Below are 18,182 nucleotides of genomic sequence, written 5' to 3'. Positions count from 1 at the left end.
TTAGGCAAATTTTTTAATCTTTCTAAGCCTTAATTTCCTAATCTGTAAGAAAAAGTTAACAGTAGCTCCTGCCTTATTGATGGGAGGATTGTCATGAGGATTAAATGAAATAAATAATCCATGTAAATGGTTTAGTACAGTGCCTGAGATATAGCTATTATTATTTCTTGCTGTTTAATTTGGATTAAAAGTTTCAAGCTACACCCAAAGGACTGAGAGGCACAGCAGGTAAAGGTAGTGCTGAAGATAGTGATGAGTTCTTATTTATTGATTAATTTAATACCTGTAAGCACTTAAAATAGAATTGTTGCTATATATCAAACACATTATTACCTAGATGGTGCAGGTACGTGTTTTTGTTTTGTTTTGTTTTGTTTTGTTTTTGTTTTCAGGTACGTGTTTTAGGTGCTTTACTTATATTAGTGTTAAACCTCTTAGTAATTCTATAATGTAGTTGGTGTAATTTGCACGTTATAGGTGAGGGAACTTAAGCTCAGAGAAAGTAAATAACCTACTGAGTCCACTCAGAATTTAGTCCACCCCGTTTTTTGTGTGTGTCACACTGCCCTTCATTTATATTCCTAGTGTTAAATAACTTCTCTGCACAGAGTTGTTTGTATAGCACAGGTTCATTTCTTCCATGTATAGTTTTATTTTTGAATACTTCATAATAAAAAAATAGTAAGAAATAATTTGTGATGGTAGATCAAAGTGTGTGATAAGAGAAGAATGTCAGCAACATACATGCTATTACTAAAAACTAAATGAGTCTAATGGTGTTTGAAGAATTGACCAGTTCAGAAGTAATGTTTCCTAATTTGTATTTTCCCATTTAGCTTTGGTGTATTCACTGTATTTTTACTCTGCAGCTCTCTTCTATTATCCCCTCCCCAACCCCCTGTAAATCTCAAGTTTGGAGTTAAGAAAGTTCAGTTATTTCAATAATTTTTCTCAAGCCAACTGTTGAGGAGGGAAGTAAAGGATTAAGGTTAATATGTATTGTTATAGTTTACTTTCAGTAACATGTCCGTGTATGTCTGTGTTTTTGTGTTTTATTTCCTTATTACTTATTGCCTTCTATACTTTGATATCAGATACAACTTTACATACCTAAAGAATCATGTCATGTACATAGAATTTGAGAGAATAGGAAACTTGAGTCTGTCAGTAAGTTTATCTCACTTCCAGTTTTACAATTTTTAATCAAAATTTAACTGCCATAAAGAAATGCCTCCAAGGCATGTTTACATGATAAGGCAGTCATTGCATTTGTATTTCTTTAATGTTTCTCCTTCTAAAAATACAAATGTTATTACATTGTTACATAGTAGGTTGTTTTAACAGAAAGTTGCCATTTATTTTATCAATAAATTACTAATTTCTAAAGAACTAGGATGTAACAAAATGTAGCATATGCACTAAACATTAATTTCATCTTTGATGTTGAAAGCATCTTAGGAATTTATAGTACTATGACCATTAGTCATATGGTAGATATTGCTGAAGTGCTGACTGATGGAAATTTCTGCCCACTATCACACAACATATACTTTTCTGTAACAGTATACAGTTAACTATGGTTGAAGAGCTCACTTTATGTAGTTTCAAACATAATGACTTTTTTTTCCCTCTGATGGGTGACATGTTACAATTTTGGATCCTAAAAATAAAGTTGGCTGTTGAAAAACTTGTTTGACTGTGTTCAGAAGTTTTTCTTTTTTATACCCTCCCTCCCCCAATTTAGAAAACATTGTGATCCCAATAACATAATTATACATGCTGTTCTGCAGGTTGCTTTTGGTCACATAACATCTTTTCATATCAGTAGATATAGCTATTATTTTTTCAAATGGCTGAATAAATCCACTGAATGAAAGTATGACGACTTATTTGAGCATTTTCTTGTTAATAGATACTTTATGTTGTTTTTATATTTTTATATATTTTATATTTCTTTATATTTGTGTATGGGTATGTTTTCCATAGAGTCTTTTAGTTTATCATATATAAAGTCAAAATGTTTTAAGTTCTTTAAATTTTTTTGATAAATGAATAGTTCTATTGAACATAAAATTAAGTTATTTAGGTTGAATCTCTATGAAATATTTCAAAAGGAAAATTTCAAATAGAAAACCAAAGACTCCCAACAAATGAAGTCTTTATAATTTTGCAAATAACATGTGATGTTTTTATGAAGCTGTAAGAATCTTATTTCTTTCTCTTGAAAAATCTTTATCTGCTTTGGAAGCTGCATTTTCCTTTAATGAGTGTACCACAAATTTACTTCATTATTGTTTCATATTCTCTTTAGTGATAAATGTAACATTTACTGTATTTAGGAGTAATTCTGGTACTAATTTTAGCACTAATTTCTACACAGTAGTAGAAGAAGCAGAGAATGTTCCCCCTATAAGGGTCTTATTTTAGAAAGTATAGAGTAAAATAAAAGCATATATTGCTGTGTAACCTAAATTAGGGAGGGAGTTTGGGAGGTGGGTTTTTTTTTTTTTTTTTTTTTTTAATTTTTTAAATAGAGGAATTGAATCTGAAATAGGTAGGAATGAGTCTGGAAAAAAGGAGGAGGAAGATTGTTGCATGTAGATAGATCATCGCGCAAAGTCCCAGAGATGAGGGAGCATGCTTGCAGGGTCTAAAAGAAGTTCAATATGGCTGGAGTGTGAGGGTCTAGAGAAGAGGCTAGAGGGGATTTATCAGGCTTTGTTGTTAGCTTTGTTGAGGAGTTGGGGCTTTATCCTGAAGGCATTGGAGGGTCATTAAGGGTTTTAAGTAGGGAAGGAGAAAGGTATCCTCAGATAAGGGTTTCTGAAGGATCAATCTGGCTGCAGCACATGAAGAACAGGTTGGAGGCTTGCAAAGCTGGGAGAGGGTGACTGTTTGGAAGCTGTTTCAGTAAACCTAGAGAGAGGGGTGATGATGACTTGAACTAGAGGCATGGCCATAGATACTGAAGAGGAAATTTAGAGGTAGAAGCAACAAAGATGTGGTCACTATTTTAACTGACAAATGCTAGGACACAGTGAAGGTGTGGGAGAGGAAGGAATCATGGATGATCTATTTAACTTGGTGACTGTTGGTGCTATTCCCTGAAATAGTAAACATAGGAAGCCTTTGTAAATATGTAAATGAGGAAATGAATAAGTAATCTCAGTTATACAAAGGCAGGGCCATTGGATGATAGTGATGATGATGATGATTATGAGATGATGCTAGAGAGCATATAGCACAATGGGTTTTACCTATAAATTTTGCATTTTTGTTTGTTTGTTTGGTTTTATTTATCTTTTAGCATACTACACAGACTGGTGCCATTTTTCTCACTGCTTCAATATGTTGGATCACTATATCTTCTAGTCATGTTCTGGGTGCATATTGCTTTCTTGGGGCCAAATATCTTGATCCTCTGGGCATAGCTTCCTTTCTCCACTATTACTTTCCTATTACTGCTGGAACAAATTACCACAACTGTAGTGGTTGCAAACAACACAAATTTGTTATCTTATAGTTTGGGAGGTCACGAATCTGAAATGAGCTAAAAAAAAAGATGTTATTAGGGCTTCCTTCTTTCTGGAGGCTCCAGGGGGAAGTCCCATTTCTTTCCCCTCTCCAGCTCTGAGAGGGCACCTGTGTTCCTTGTCTCCTCCTTCCATCTTTAAAGCTGACAGTGATGCTCCTCAAATCTGTTTCTCTGCTTCTTTGACTTTTCTTCATCCCTCTTTTTAAAAAATCTATTTTTATTGAGATACAGTTGACATGTCACATATTAGTTTCAGATGTACAACATACATGCTTGATATTTGTATATATTGTAAAATGATCACCATAAAAAATCTAGCTAGCATCCATCCCCATACATAGTTAATAATTTTTTTTTCTTGTGATGGGGACCTTTAAGATCTACTCTCTTAGCAGCTTTCAAATGTGTAATACAGTATTATAAACTATAGTCACCATACTATACATCACATCCCCATGATTTATAAACTGTAGGTTTGTACCCTTTGAACCCCTTCACCCATTTTGCCCACCCCCTAATTCCTACCTCTGGCAACCACCAATCTGTTCTCTTTATCTGTCAGCTTGGTTGGTTGGTTTGTTTAGATCCCACATATAAGTGAGATCATATTGTATTTGTCTTTCCCTATCTGACTTATATCACTTAGTGTAATGCCCTTAAGTCCTTCTATATTGTCACAAATGGCAAGATTTCATTCGTTTTTATGGCTGAGTAATATTCCATTGTATTCATACACCACCTCTTTATCCATTTATCTGTCAGTGGACAGTTAGGTTGTTTCTGTATCTTGGCTATTGTAAACAATGCTGTAGTGAACTTGTGGATGCATATAGCTTTTCAAATCAGTGTTTTCATTTTCTTTGAATAAATACCCAGAAGTGGAATTGTTGGATCACATAGTAGTTCTTGTTTTCATTTTTTGAGGAAGCTTCATACTGTTTTTCATAGTGGCTGCATAAATTTGTATTCCACTAAGAGTGCAGGAGGTTTCCCTTTTCTCTACATCCTCACCAACACTTGTTGTTTCTTGGCTTTTTGGTAAGTCATTCTGACAGGTGTAAGGTGATACCTCATTGTAGTTTTTTTTTTTTAATTTTTTTTAAAAGATTTTATTTGTTTATTTGACAGACAGAGACCACAAGTAGACAGAGAGGCAGGCAGAGAGAGAGAGAGGGAAGCAGGCTCCCTGATGAGCAGAGAGCCCGATGCGGGACTCGATCCCAGGACCCTGGGATCATGACCTGAGCTGAAGACAGCGGCTTAACCCATTGAGCCACCCAGGTGCCCCCCTCATTGTAGTTTTGATTTGCATTCCTTGATGATTAATGATTTTGAGTGTCTTTCCATGTGTCTGTGGCCATCTGTATGTCTACTATGGACAAATATCTATTCAGGTCCTCTCTCCATTTTTTTAATTAACATATAATGTATTCTTTGCTTCAAGGGTACAGATCTGTGAGTCATCAGTCTTACACAATTCACAACACTCACCATAGCACATATCTTCCCCAATGTCCATAACCCAGCCACCCTATCCTTCCCACCCCACAGGCCTCAGCAACCCTCAGTTCTCTGTCTGGTTTTAGTCAGATTGTTTTGCTACTGAGTTGAGTTGGACATTAACTCCTTATGACATATGATATGCAAATATTTTCTCCCATTCTGTTGGTTGCCTTTTCATTTGTTGATGGTTTACTTTCTTGTGCATCAGCTTTTTAGTTTGTGTAGTCCCACTTGTTTATTTTGGCTTTTGTTGCCTTTGCCTTGGGAGTTTGATCCAAAAAATCATCTCAAAGACTGATATCAAGGAGCTTATCACCTGTGTTTTCTTCTAAGAGTTTTATGGTTTCAGGTCTCACATTCAGATTTAAGCCTTTAATCCATTTTGAGTTAATTTTTGTGTGTGGTATAAGATAATGGTCCAGTTTCATTCTTTTGCATGTGGTTGTCCAGTTTTTCCAATGCATTTATTGAAGAGACTGTCTGTTTGCTATAACATATTTTAGGCTCCTTTGTTATACATTGATCATAAATGTGTGGGTTTATTTCTGGATTCTCTAATTTTTTCCATTGATTTATATATTTGTTTTCATGCCAGTACCATGCTGTGTGTTTTTTAAAGATTTTATTTATTTATTTTTTGAGAGAGAGAGAGAGAGACAGAGAATGAACGAGCATATAAATTTTAGGATTGTTCTGCTCTGTGTCTGTGAAAAGTGCCATTGGAATCTTGAGAGAGATTGCACTGAATATGTCGATTGCTTTGAGTAATATGGACTTTTAATTGATTCTTCCAGTTGAAGAGCATGGAATATCTTTTCATATATTTGCATCTTTTTCAATTTCTTTCATCAATGTCTTACAATTTTCAGTTTGTACAGGTCTTTTACCTTCTTGGTTAAGTTTATTCCTGGGTATTTTATTCTTCTTGATGTAACTCTAAATGGGATTATTTTCTTAATTTCTTTTTCTGATAATTTGTTATTAATGTATAGAAGCAACAGATTTCTTTGTATTGATTTTTTAAATCCTGTGGCTTTACTGAATTCATTTGTTAGTTCTAAGATTTTTTGGTAGTCTTTAGGATGTTTTATATATAATATCATGTAATGTGTAAATAATGACAGTTTTACTTCTTCCTTTCCAATTTGGATACTTTTCTTTTTCTTGTCTAATTGTTTGACCATGACTGCCAAATACTATGTTGCATAAAAGTAGTGAGAGTCAGCATCCATTTCTTGTTCTTGATCTTAGAGGAAAGATATTCAGCTTTTGACCACATGATGTTAGCTGTGGGGTTGTCATATATGGCATTTATTATGTTAAATTATGTTCCCTCTCAACTCTGTTGAGAATCTGTCTCATAAATTGGTGATGGATTTTGTTAAATCTTATTTCTATATCTATTGAGCTGATCATTTGTTTTTTATTTTGTTAACATGGTAGATCATGTTGAATGCTTTGTGGTTTGAACCGTCCTTGATTTCCTGAATAAATCCCACTTGATCATGGTATATGGTCCCTTTAATGTATTGTTGAATTCAGTTTGCTAATATTTTGTTGAGCATTTTTGCATCTGTGATCATCAGGAATTTTGGCCATGGCACTCCTCTTACAAGATACATATACCTTATCTTGTTTACTACATGAAACAATACTTTGATGTGTGAAACACTATTATTGCTACTTTATTGGTAAGAAACACTAAACTGCTGGGCGCCTGGGTGGCTCAGTGGGTAAAGCCGCTGCCTTCGGCTCAGGTCATGATCTCAGGGTCCTGGGATCGAGTCCCGCATCGGGCTCTCTGCTCAGCAGGGAGCCTGCTTCCCTCTCTCTCTCTCTCTCTGTCTGCCTCTCGGTCTACTTGTGATTTCTCTCTGTCAAAAAATAAATAAAATCTTAAAAAAAACAAAACAAAACACTAAACTGCTACTCTTGTGATTTCGTTTGACCTACCAAGATAATCACTCATCCCAGAGTCTTTAATTTACTCAACCTGCAATGCCCATTTTGCCACAAAGTAGTGTATTCACAGTTTCTGGGGATTAGGATGTAAACATTTTGGGGAACCACTATTCTGTCTACTACAAATGGAGTTCATTAAAGATGGGATAAAATTGTACTTGTTCACTGAGGCACACAAGTTCCTGAGTAGTTCATTGCTTCCAGAATCCATGCCCCTTGGCACAGCTATTCTATGTTTTTCACTTGGACCCTCTGCCTATACAACATTCTTTTTTTTTTTTTTTACCCCCTTAGTGATTCCTTTGGTTATCAGGCATCTCATTTGACCAGCTGGTACTTTGACCAGTAACCATTGTACATATTCCACCTTGGACATGCTGGCTGAGAGGCAAAATAATTTATCAGTACATGTCACATGAAAATAATAAAGAATGCCAAAAATTAAAAAAAAAAAAAAAGGTCTCCCAGTAGATACTTGTCTATGATTTAGCTGGTTCCAAGCTGCTGTCACATTTTGTTCCACAGCAGAAACACTATGGAGAAGAGAGACAACCCAATTTTCCCTAGAGATTTACCAAAAGTGTTTCCTAAACTTTAGGCTTGAATACTCTTTCAATACTGCTTCTAGCAGCAGTCCAGGAACTTACAATATAGTTGGCAAAGCAATGCACAGAAATAACACAAAATGGTATGAAGCAGTGTAAAGGCAAGATATTGGGGAAATGCTATGTGAATTCAAGAGCTGAAGATAGAATCAGAAGTAATTCAGGCCAGTCAGGAAGGGCTACTGGGAGGAGGTTAATCAAACAAGTTATAAGCCTGGGTTAGTAAGATGATGAAGAATCTTTTCAGCTATTCTTTCTGTATCTCCTATGCTAACTCCTTCTCAGGACTAATATTGGATTTTCTTGTTCTTAGACCCTATATTACTGTTTTCTTCATTTCTTTCTCAAGACAGAAGAAGAATTGTCGCATTCTTCCTAATAGCTTTACCTTCCAAGTATTTTCCGACAATTTCTACCTTCTCTTAAACTTTCTTCTCGGCTCTAAATTAGTATTACCATCTGCTCAAATTAAACATGATCAAAACACAGTGCTTTTGACCTGTCTGTATTGTGTTCCCTGCCTCGGTTTGTTCACACTCTTATCATCCTCACCTTAATAAATGCTCCCACTATGTATTTGCTCAATTGCTTAAGCCAGAAACCTGGGAGTCACTTTTGACCTTTCACTCTGCCCTTCCACCCCTCGTCTCTAACCATTATCAGGTCTTGGTTCTGACTAAAGTGGATATCAACTCCATCTACTTCTCTAAAGTGGAGATAATGTTGCTGTTCTAGCTCACTCACTGTTTGTCTACTGCAGTCCTGCAGATTTTCTAACTCTTCCTCTGCCAGGCTCCTCTCCATCTCTTTACCTGTGTGCTCCCATTTCCTATATGGTCTCACTGTTTCTACCCTCTCCATGTCTCCTTCTTTCATTGTTTCCCCTGGTTCTTTTCCCCACATCTCTAGCCACTCCCCTTTCTGTTTCTTTTCCCCTTTCTCTGTTAAACCCAACACTATTTGACTGCCGTCTTCCACTCTCCCCCTCAAAGAGCTCTTTTGAAACTCGGAATTAGATTGTCTCTCCCTTGGTTAAAGCTCTCCCATGGCTTCTCACTGCACCTAGAGTAAAATCTAATTTCTTCAGGAGGCCTAGTGGGATGGGGCTGCTGCCTAACTTTTCAGTCCCCTTCCAAGCCACACATTGTTTTTGCTGCAGCCATGCCTGCTTCTTTCGGTTCTAGGAATATGCCACGTTCTCTCCTCAGTCTTCGCAAAAACTATTCTCTGTACTTAGAACTCTTCCTCTCATTCCCTAACTCCTACCGTTCTTCAAATTCATGTTTTCCCTTCAGCTAAACCATTTCTAAGCATTTGATCTAAGTCTAAGGTAGGCCCTGCTGTTTCCTTCCCCGTTCTTTCCTTCAAAGTAAAATGATCAAGATTTAACTCTGTGTATTCATTTGTGTGGTTGCTTTTTAAAAATTTCCCAACTGGTGTATTAGTTCCATAAGAGCAGTCACATGTCTGTTACACTCATTACTGTGTCTCTTGGTTGTGGTCCTAGTTCATTAAAGAGGAAGAGTAAATGCTTGTTGAATCAATGCATGAGTGTTCACCCCATGGAAAAGCATCCAGACTGAACAGTGATGTAGCCACAGAAGTGAACAAAACTGAGGGAGGACAATGAGGAGACAGACTGAATGGAGCAAAGGGTTGATGTTAGATAAGTTCCTGAAGACTTGTATTCTAGCAAAGAGAACTGTGAGTCACGGATTCATATCTGAGTATCCTCCCCATGATGACATGACTATTTTAAAGCTTTTGCTTTCACTTATAACTATATTTATTTATTAGTAAAAGAAGCTTTCCGGGGCGCCTGGGTGGCTCAGTGGGTTAAGCCGCTGCCTTCGGCTCAGGTCATGATCTCAGGGTCCTGGGATCGAGTCCCACATCGGGCTCTCTGCTCAGCAGGGGGCCTGCTTCCCTTCCTCTCTATCTGCCTACTTCTCTGCCTACTTGTGATCTCTGTCTGTCAAATAAATAAATAAAATCTTAAAAAAAAAAAAGAAGCTTTCCATATTATGTTTAATGATTTCTAGGTATTACTGGCCTTATCTCTTTTTAATTTGATAAGTTATATTAAATGAACTATAATCATGTCTCATCAAAATATTAATCATATCAACTCATTTGTTAAGTGGTAGTTATGTGTCAGGTACTTCATGTGTGTCATCTCATTTAATTGTTATAATAACCATGTGGAGGAGATGGTGGTATCCCATTTTACAGATGAGAACACTGAGAATCAGAAAAGTTAAGCACCCCAAGGTCATATAGCTAATGTGCTGGACCTGGAATTCAAACCAGTTGTGTCTGCTACTTTTTACTACCAGAGCTGGTGCTTTTATGATGTGTTATTTTAGTACATATTTTAAAAAATGAAATATCTTTGGTATGACTGTAGCATTTCTATTTTTCCTATTAGGCGATTAGGAAATATTCAACCCAAACTTTAAAGCTAAGAAAGTCCCCCACCCCCCGACCCTGAAAAAAATCCAGATATCTTCTGCAGTTATTTTTCTAAATGAAGCATTAAAAAATGATGAAATGGTTTTTTACATACAGAAAGTCATATAGACTAGTATAATAACACCTGTGTTCTCACCATTTATCTTGAAATAAAATCTTACCAGTGCATTTGAAAGGCTTCTGGGCATTTCTTCCCAGTCTCATCTTTCTCCCACTCCTCAACAGTAAGCATTATCCCACTATCCCAATTTTGGCATTTATCGTATCCCTGAAGTTTATGTATTTTGGCAATAATCTGGTGTCTGAGTGCTAAATGTGGTATGATGGCAGTTAATGTCATTTTTTTTCTGAAAAAACTTACCTTGTTTCTTTGCTTTTTTGTCATTTTTTTCCCAAACTCCCCCCTCCCTCATTTGTACCGGGAATGTACTATTCCACCTTATCACCTCCCGTCATATCTTACAATGTGGGTGGGGGATAAAAATGTACTCAGTTTCAAAGCCTACAGCTGTGGGAAGAAGGATCTGTTCAACAGGTTGGCATTTTCTGCCATCATGATTTTAAGTTCAATTGGTATGAAGAGGCTAACCATAAATGATCTTGAGGACCTCATGACTGAACCTGTTTCTAAGATGAGTGGGTTAGGCCCAAGCTCTGTTCAGGTTTCAGGTGGATGAGTGAGTGCCTTTTGCGTTTCTGATTTCCTCAGACTGTAAAAGTTTAGTTCTCTTCCTGTAAGATCTCTAATCCTGGTCTTGTGAATGATTCCCAGCAGGGTTACAGTATAGTTTGGTCAAATCAGAGATCTTCTTGCCCAAATCTAAGGGAAAAGACTTCCTCAAGTTGTCAAAGAATTGAAATAGGCTCCTCCCGACAGAGAGAAAGACAAAACCAAAACAAAATAAAGGCAATAATTTGCTGATTAAAATGCAGCTCCAAAAATGAAGTGTTGCTGATTCATCATATTTGGTTTATGTGAGAAAAATAGAGACTGAGACTTTTAGGGAAAGATGGAAAAGAGGGAAATAGGTAGTAACAAAATGAGTGGGAGGTAAGAGTTGTGATTGTGTTGCAGACTCGGGATAGGGGTAACTGTAGAATAGATGCTACTGTTGGGATTAAATACCTGAGGACACAAAAATGGTTTAGAAAAAGAACAGTAAATGACTAGAAAATATCAATAACTGGCTCTCAGGATCTGGAACGTGATGAGTACTCATTAATTAATTGATTCACTGATACGATCTCATCAGTTTATAGTTTTCCAATAAAAGCATGTATTTGTATATGTGATAGTTTTTCATATATGAAGTTAACATTATTGCCTATTTGAGTACAATTTATTAGAAAATTTCTTTTTAAAGGTAATACAGGTGGTTATATTTTTATCATCCTAAGAATGGTTCTTTGTATTACATAAGTAGAATGCTTTGAAAAATATGTATACAAAAGACTCTTCTGCTAAAGCTCAAGTGACTGAAGGTTGTGCACAAATTCTTCATTTCTTTCGTAAAACCAGTTTTGTTGGATTTTCCATAAAAAGTGCAACTATGAAACATTTTTGTGATAGCTTCTTTGTGAATGTGTCACTGTTCTTGATTTGCACACGCCTTATAATTTAGGCCTTCTTTTGTTTTGGGTTGGCAGTTCCAACTGTTAAAGCTCTTGTCTGATTATGTGGGACTCCTTATTTTAATGGGAGCAGCTTCTTTGCTGCATTTTTAAAAAATAGTCTCGGAAGCTTCTTACTGTGGATCTTTGTTGAGGACAAAGAATTATTTATGCCAAAGGAAAATGTATTCCCCACTGAATTAGCTCGTGGGAAGCATAACAAGCTCATTAGTAATGCTCAATTGTACTTTGGCCTTTTGCTATGGTAGAGAGAAGGAAAAATGACATCAAAAAGGACATTCTGCTGTCCTTTGCTTTCCCGTAAAGAAAACGTGATGTAATATTAGACTTTTCAGTTAGATTTAGCTCAAGTTCAACTTTGGTACCAGACGAAATGTTCCTGAAAGGAAAGTCGTATGTGTAGTTGATACTGTGCATGAGGTATGTTTGGCAAAACTTAGAGGAGAAAGTAACTTTTTCTTGGAAATTGACAGCATTATAGACCATTTTAATTTTTTATAATGTTTTAATAGTAGTTTATAATAAAAAATAGACTAGTATTTATGCTGCCATAAGCAATAAAAAATCCTAGGTTTTATATAGTCTCTTTTATTCTGAGTGTTTTTAAGCTCTTCACCCTTTTTCCCTCTAAAATTACATTAAATGATTGTACTAACCTAATTAATTAAAATTGTATTTTTTTTTTCAATAGATTCCAAAAATAGTACTTTGGAGTTAAAATTGCTGGTTTTTTTTTTTGTCTTTAGTATTTTATGTAGAAAACAGCTTATGAAAAATTATTATGGGAAGGCGTTGAGTATAGTTTTATAGTTAAAGTTGATATCTGTCTTTACTCCCTTGTTGTCTGGCAGAAGAGGCTAATGGCTAAGCTTGTGAATTTCTGCAAAGTCCAGATGAATTTATATGATCTCTTTATAAAAATCAGATGAGAGATACTTGACTTCCTTATCAGTTGTTGTGCTGTTGGTGTTTGCATTATAGTTTACATTATGTTTACAGGGGAAATTTTGGGGAGACTTTTATATGTGCTAAGTTTTATTGTCAGTTTTATTTTTCTAGCCAGATGCTTCCAGAATTACCTTGATATTAGGCCAGAAACTGTTTCAGGTATTCCTCTTTTTAAATGAGGAGTACTTTCATAAGTGAGAAGCTAGGAGTGATTATTGATTTCTTCTACAGTCACAGTGTTCTAAATAGAAGAAAAAGTTTGAAGTTTTCAGTCAAATAGGAGACTAAAGCAGATTCCTTAAAATTTGGGGGTTGGGGAATAGGAAAGCTACCATTATTTGCATATTAATGTTTTGTTCTATTTTCAGAAAAGCAGTTTCATTTCAATATATATGACCATGCAACCTGCAACTCAAGTAAGTGTTTTTCTTGGGAAAATATGTATTTAAATTACGAGATAATAATTATGTGAGGTTATATAAAATTATAATAATTAGAATACTAAAATTATCCCAAAATGCTTTTACTGTACTAGTTCTTTAAGCATGAAATTTTAATAACAGAAATGACTATATTTTAACTTTCTAGTTCTGAAAAGATTTTAAGCTTTCACTTATACAAATTATTTGTAGAGTCAAAAATTCCTTAATCTCAGGAAACAAACTGAGGGTTGCTGGGGAGTGTGGGGGTAGGTATAGGGTGGCTGGGTTATGGACATTGGGGAGAGTATGTGCTATGGTGAGTGCTGTGAATTGTGTAAGACTGATGATCCACAGACCCCTGAAGGAAATAATACATTATATGTTAATAAAATTTTTTAAAAAGTCAAAAATTCCTTAGAATTGGTGTGTCAACCCTACTACCCTGGGAAGAGAATTGGAACATTTTATAAATTTCCTTTCCTTACAATTTAGTATGTATTTGTAATTAAAAGAGTTCTCAATGAAAACAATTATAAATTATTTTAGATAATTATGTCTGTGCACTGTAATGCCTATAAATGACCAGACATTAAAACTTAAAGTTTAAAGTGGTTTTTTTTGCTTGTTTATTTGTTTTGGGTGAAGGGAAGCAAGATGGAGATAATTAGACAAACCAGAATAATCTTACATTTGAATGATTTCCAGAATTGGTATTTGCTATATTACTCTTATATTCTTTTAAAAGTTCTCTTTGATATAATTAGAATATGCTTGAATCTTAATTTAAAGATAAAAATCACATTGAAATTCTACCTATAAAGATGCAAGCAGCTGATAATAAAATTTGCTTTGTGAAGTGAGAACTTCAGAATCAATCATTTCTGGTTCTGGTTCTGCCAACTCTGTAAGATTCTGAAAGTTTATTTTACCTCTACATCCTCACCTCCAAGATGAGGTTGTTGTTCAGGAAATCAATGGAATCGATGAGAGAACATGAGCAAAGTGCCTACTAGAATGTCTGTTGCGTAGTAGACGCTTCAGCAGTTTGATTGTATCATTGGTATAACCAAACTCTCCACATATAAAACTGGAGATTATACCTATGTCATGAAACCCTTCCTTCCTTCCTTCCTTCCCTCCTTCCTTCCTTCCTTTCTTTTTCTTTCAAAAGAATGCTTATCAAGATGACAGTGGTGAATACTAAAGATGATTTATTTATCAAATGTTAACAATTCTGAATATGATCCTGCTTATACTCCCTCCTATGTGTGCTATGCAGCTGTATTAATAAAGAGTTCTATTATACTCTTTCCCTTTTGGGACTTGGGAGTCCATGGCAGTCTCCCAAAAGGTCTTATGCTTGCTCTTTGGGTCCTCTCAAATCCCCATTGAGTATGCTCAAAACTCCTTTATTACTCAAAACTATTTTTTATCCAATTATTTTGATTTGTTCTCTTTTGATCTAAGTCTCAGAAATATCATCAGTTTCATGTTAATTATATTTTCTTGATTCTTTATTGGGTGCTTTTTATAATTGCTGCATTGACCATGTTTTTCTCATTCTACTCTAATGCCATTAATATTTTCTTAGCTTGGTGATTTTTCTTTACAGTTTTGTTTTATAGTTCCATGAAACCTTCTCTGATCTAGAGTCTATAGATCCATCTTTATTAATTCTTTTCTAAGAGTACTCTTGACATGGTTGTTTTTACTTCTCTCTCTGATGAGTGTGAAAACTTTGTAGGATTTTCACCTCTTTCTCTGCTAATTATATTAGACCATTGTGTAGTTATTCATAAGTGCCTCAGAGAGAGGAGACATTCAGTAGGTAGCTTATCAGCTGACTTCTTGTTAATTTAATACATTAAGATCTTCCTTGCTCCTTTTTTTATATCGTTCATTCTGATTAGTAAATAAACATACAGTCTAAAAAAAATCAATGAATAATTGTTCCTGATCTCTTTTGGGTCATACATAGTCCTCTTTAAGAATCTGACAAAAAGTTATGAACTGAGAAAAGGCCCATTTGTGTATAGGCATAAAAGTTTACCTAATTTTAAGTTAAGTTTTTGTATGTACTCAAGTTCATCTATAGATTGTTTGTGGATTAACAATATTTGCAATATGACAGCTTTCACATGTTTGAGGACATTTATATGTACAGTTTTTGCTATTAACATCTAAATTTTAACAACATGAATATGGTATTGACTAGCCCAAGTTATTGTAGTCTTTTTTTTGGCAAGAATAGGAGAATCCAAGTACTCTTTTCCCTAATGTGGCAAGAAATTAGAATGGCTTCTGTTAATGTTAGCCTCTTCATTTTCACAAACAATTTTTTCCAAAACCACCCTTCTAACTGTATCACATCCTTCCTTGACAAACATTTGCAACTGCTCTGCCTTTTTTCAGCTCAGCCAAATTGTTAAAAGATAAATAACATTCTATTTGCTATAAAATATCTTCAACTGTATGATACATCTTGATTCTGATGGTGCAAAGAGTCATTTGCTAATGTCTTCAATTATTTAACAAATATTTAACTGAATACCATATGCTAACAGAAATAAGACATGCCTATGAAAGGAAGATTTAAATAGTCAATCTTTGCTATACTCCCTTTGAAATAATTTTAAGAGAATTCAGAGAAATAAATAATGTCTTTTTCCTATAACTTTTAATATCTTTATATATTTAGGATTTCATTCCCTAATCTCTACTCTTAGTTCCTAAAATAATGGCCCTCAAATGAGTTACTTATTTATTTATTTTTAATCTTTTGATTTTTTAAAAAAATATTTTATTTATTTATTTGACAGAGAGAGATCACAAGGAGGCATAGAGGCAGGTAGAGAGAGAACGAGGAGGAAGCAGGCTCCTTGCTGAGCAGAGTGCCCGATGCGGGACTCGATCTCAGGACCCTGAGATCATGACCTGAGCCGAAGGCAGTGGCTTAACCCACTGAGCCACCCAGGTGCCCCTTTTTTTCTTTTTCTTTTCTTTTTTTTTTTTTTTAAAGATTTTATTTACTTATTTGACAGAGAGAGATCACAAGTAGGCATAGAGGCAGGCAGAGAGAGACTCTTTTGATATTTTTATTGAGTTTTGCTACTTCTGCTTCCCTCTTGTGGTATGTATTCATGTGCCCCCTCCACCTGCTTTGGGATTTTTTTAAATGATTTGCTTCTTACCATAGGAACTTGGAAACAACTCTTTTTTTTTTTTTTCCTCCAAAGTTTGTCTGGATTAACAGTGGTGTTATGGATTTTTATTTTGTGTAGTAAGACTTGCCTTAAATACACTTCAATAAGTGTAATATATTTTAGAAGGAAAATGATCTACATTTAAAAATCAAGAAGGGAATAGATGCACTTGGTATTAACTATACTTGAACCTCCTTTTTAAAATTAAAAAACCTTTATTTTAAGGTAATCACAAACCTACAAAGTAGCTGTTAAGTGTAGAACAGAGATATTTGTTTGCTAAACCATTTGAGAATAAGTTGCCAGTCTAATGCCCCATTACCTCTCAGTACTTTAGTGTGTATTTCTCACAAATAAGGACATCATCCTACACAACAGCAATGAAATAATTGGAACCAGGATATTAACATTGGTACAGTATTGCCACCTAATGTCATGTCCCTTAATCTGTCTAGAACAGTATCTTTGCTTTCTTTAATGACCTTGACACTTTTGAATATTAGAGACCTTTTATTTTGTGGGATGTCTCTCAGTTTGGATTTGTCTGTTGTATTCTCATGATTAGATTCATGTTATGCATATTTGGCAGGAATATCACAGAGGGATACTGTGTTTTCTCACTGCATCCTTTTGGGTAGAATGTGATTTCTATTTGTCCCATTATTGATTGTGTTTACCTTTGTCACTTGCTTAAGTTGCCGACTGTCAGGTTTCTCTACTGTAAAATTACTTTCTTCTCTTTGTGAAAGTATTTTGTGGGGAAATACTCTGAAACCATATAAAAATCTCATTCCTCATCAAAATCCCATTTTATTCATATATTTATATCTATATGAACTGATAGTTTTCTATTTTATTCAATGTGTAATGCTCAAGTTGCTCTTGATTTAGCCAGTAGAAGTCCCTTCTTGCTGACCTATCATTCTTTGAGCCTTCTTTGCTTTCTGGTAAGATATTCCAGTCACCACAGGATTCATTCTAGTTTTCTCTTATTCTGAAAGAGTTGACCTCTTACGGCTTGTGAGAAACTTGGCTTCCATTTGATAAATCCCTGTGAATATAACAATCTCCCATTATTGCTACCACCTACTCCCTGAGTTGATGTTTTTCTCAGCTCACTTGGGCTCTGTCTGACACCCTGCACTGGGATGTTCCCCATCTTCCCCTGGGGACGTCCTCCTCATCCTACTCAGGGTCTGATACTGTGCACAAGGCTGTCCCCATGTGTGGATACACTCTAATTTCACTCAAGTTCTGGTCCTCCATTTCAAGCTTCCCTCCAGTGAGGATCCCTAATCACTTCACTTGGGCTCAAATACCCCTTCCTGAATTGAGAAACTAAAGTCTTTTCTCTAAATAATCTTACACTAAAGCACTTCTAATTGTATTTCAAAATTTTGCAAGTGTTGGTTTGGTATTATGTTTAGGTCAATTTTTATTCTTAACATTGGGATTGGCCAGGTAGTAAATATTCTTGGCTTTGTGAGTAAGTAGGCAAAATTGAGGCTATTACATAGGTACGTAGATAACAACATGTAAAAACCATTCTTAGATTGTGGGCCTTGAAAAATCAAGTGACATGCCAGATTATTTAGAATTTTTTAAAGATAACACTGTTATTATGATCAGAAGTTATAAAATGCCATTTATGCATTTATTCATTCATTTATCCATTGTATAACAAATGTTGTTAGCCCCAGTGCTAGATGCTACAAAGATGTATCTTGTAAGGCAGGTACCATTGACTGATTCTATAGCTGAGAGGCTGAAGCTGTGGTTCAAGTAATCTATTAAACTTAGTTAGCTAACAAGTGAAGGAAAAATATTATTTGTTGACTTTTATCCTGTAGTTCGATAGTAGAATCCATTCATTGATTAAAGATTCATTTATATTTACCAC

At 35.2% G+C, this 18,182-nt stretch overlaps 1 protein-coding gene across 2 annotated transcripts in view; it reads left to right on the top strand.

Moving 5' to 3' along the window:
• GAS2L3 (growth arrest specific 2 like 3) overlaps positions 1–18,182 on the top strand; it is a 39,799-nt gene that overhangs the window by 1,288 nt on the left and 20,329 nt on the right. The window contains exons 1-2 of one of the 2 annotated variants that reach the window (XM_044227861.1): positions 12,072–12,129; positions 13,026–13,073. In XM_044227861.1, coding sequence (XP_044083796.1) covers positions 13,050–13,073 — 24 coding nt within the window. In that variant the 5' untranslated portion in view covers positions 12,072–12,129; positions 13,026–13,049. Of the gene's footprint in view, positions 1–12,071; positions 12,130–13,025; positions 13,074–18,182 lie in introns of those variants that run through there. The other variant, XM_044227860.1, reaches the window with a different exon arrangement.

Source organism: Neovison vison, chromosome 12 (assembly GCF_020171115.1).
Source record: "Neovison vison isolate M4711 chromosome 12, ASM_NN_V1, whole genome shotgun sequence".
Lineage (NCBI taxonomy): Eukaryota > Metazoa > Chordata > Mammalia > Carnivora > Mustelidae > Neogale > Neogale vison.
This window is presented reverse-complemented; position numbering and strand designations above follow the sequence as displayed.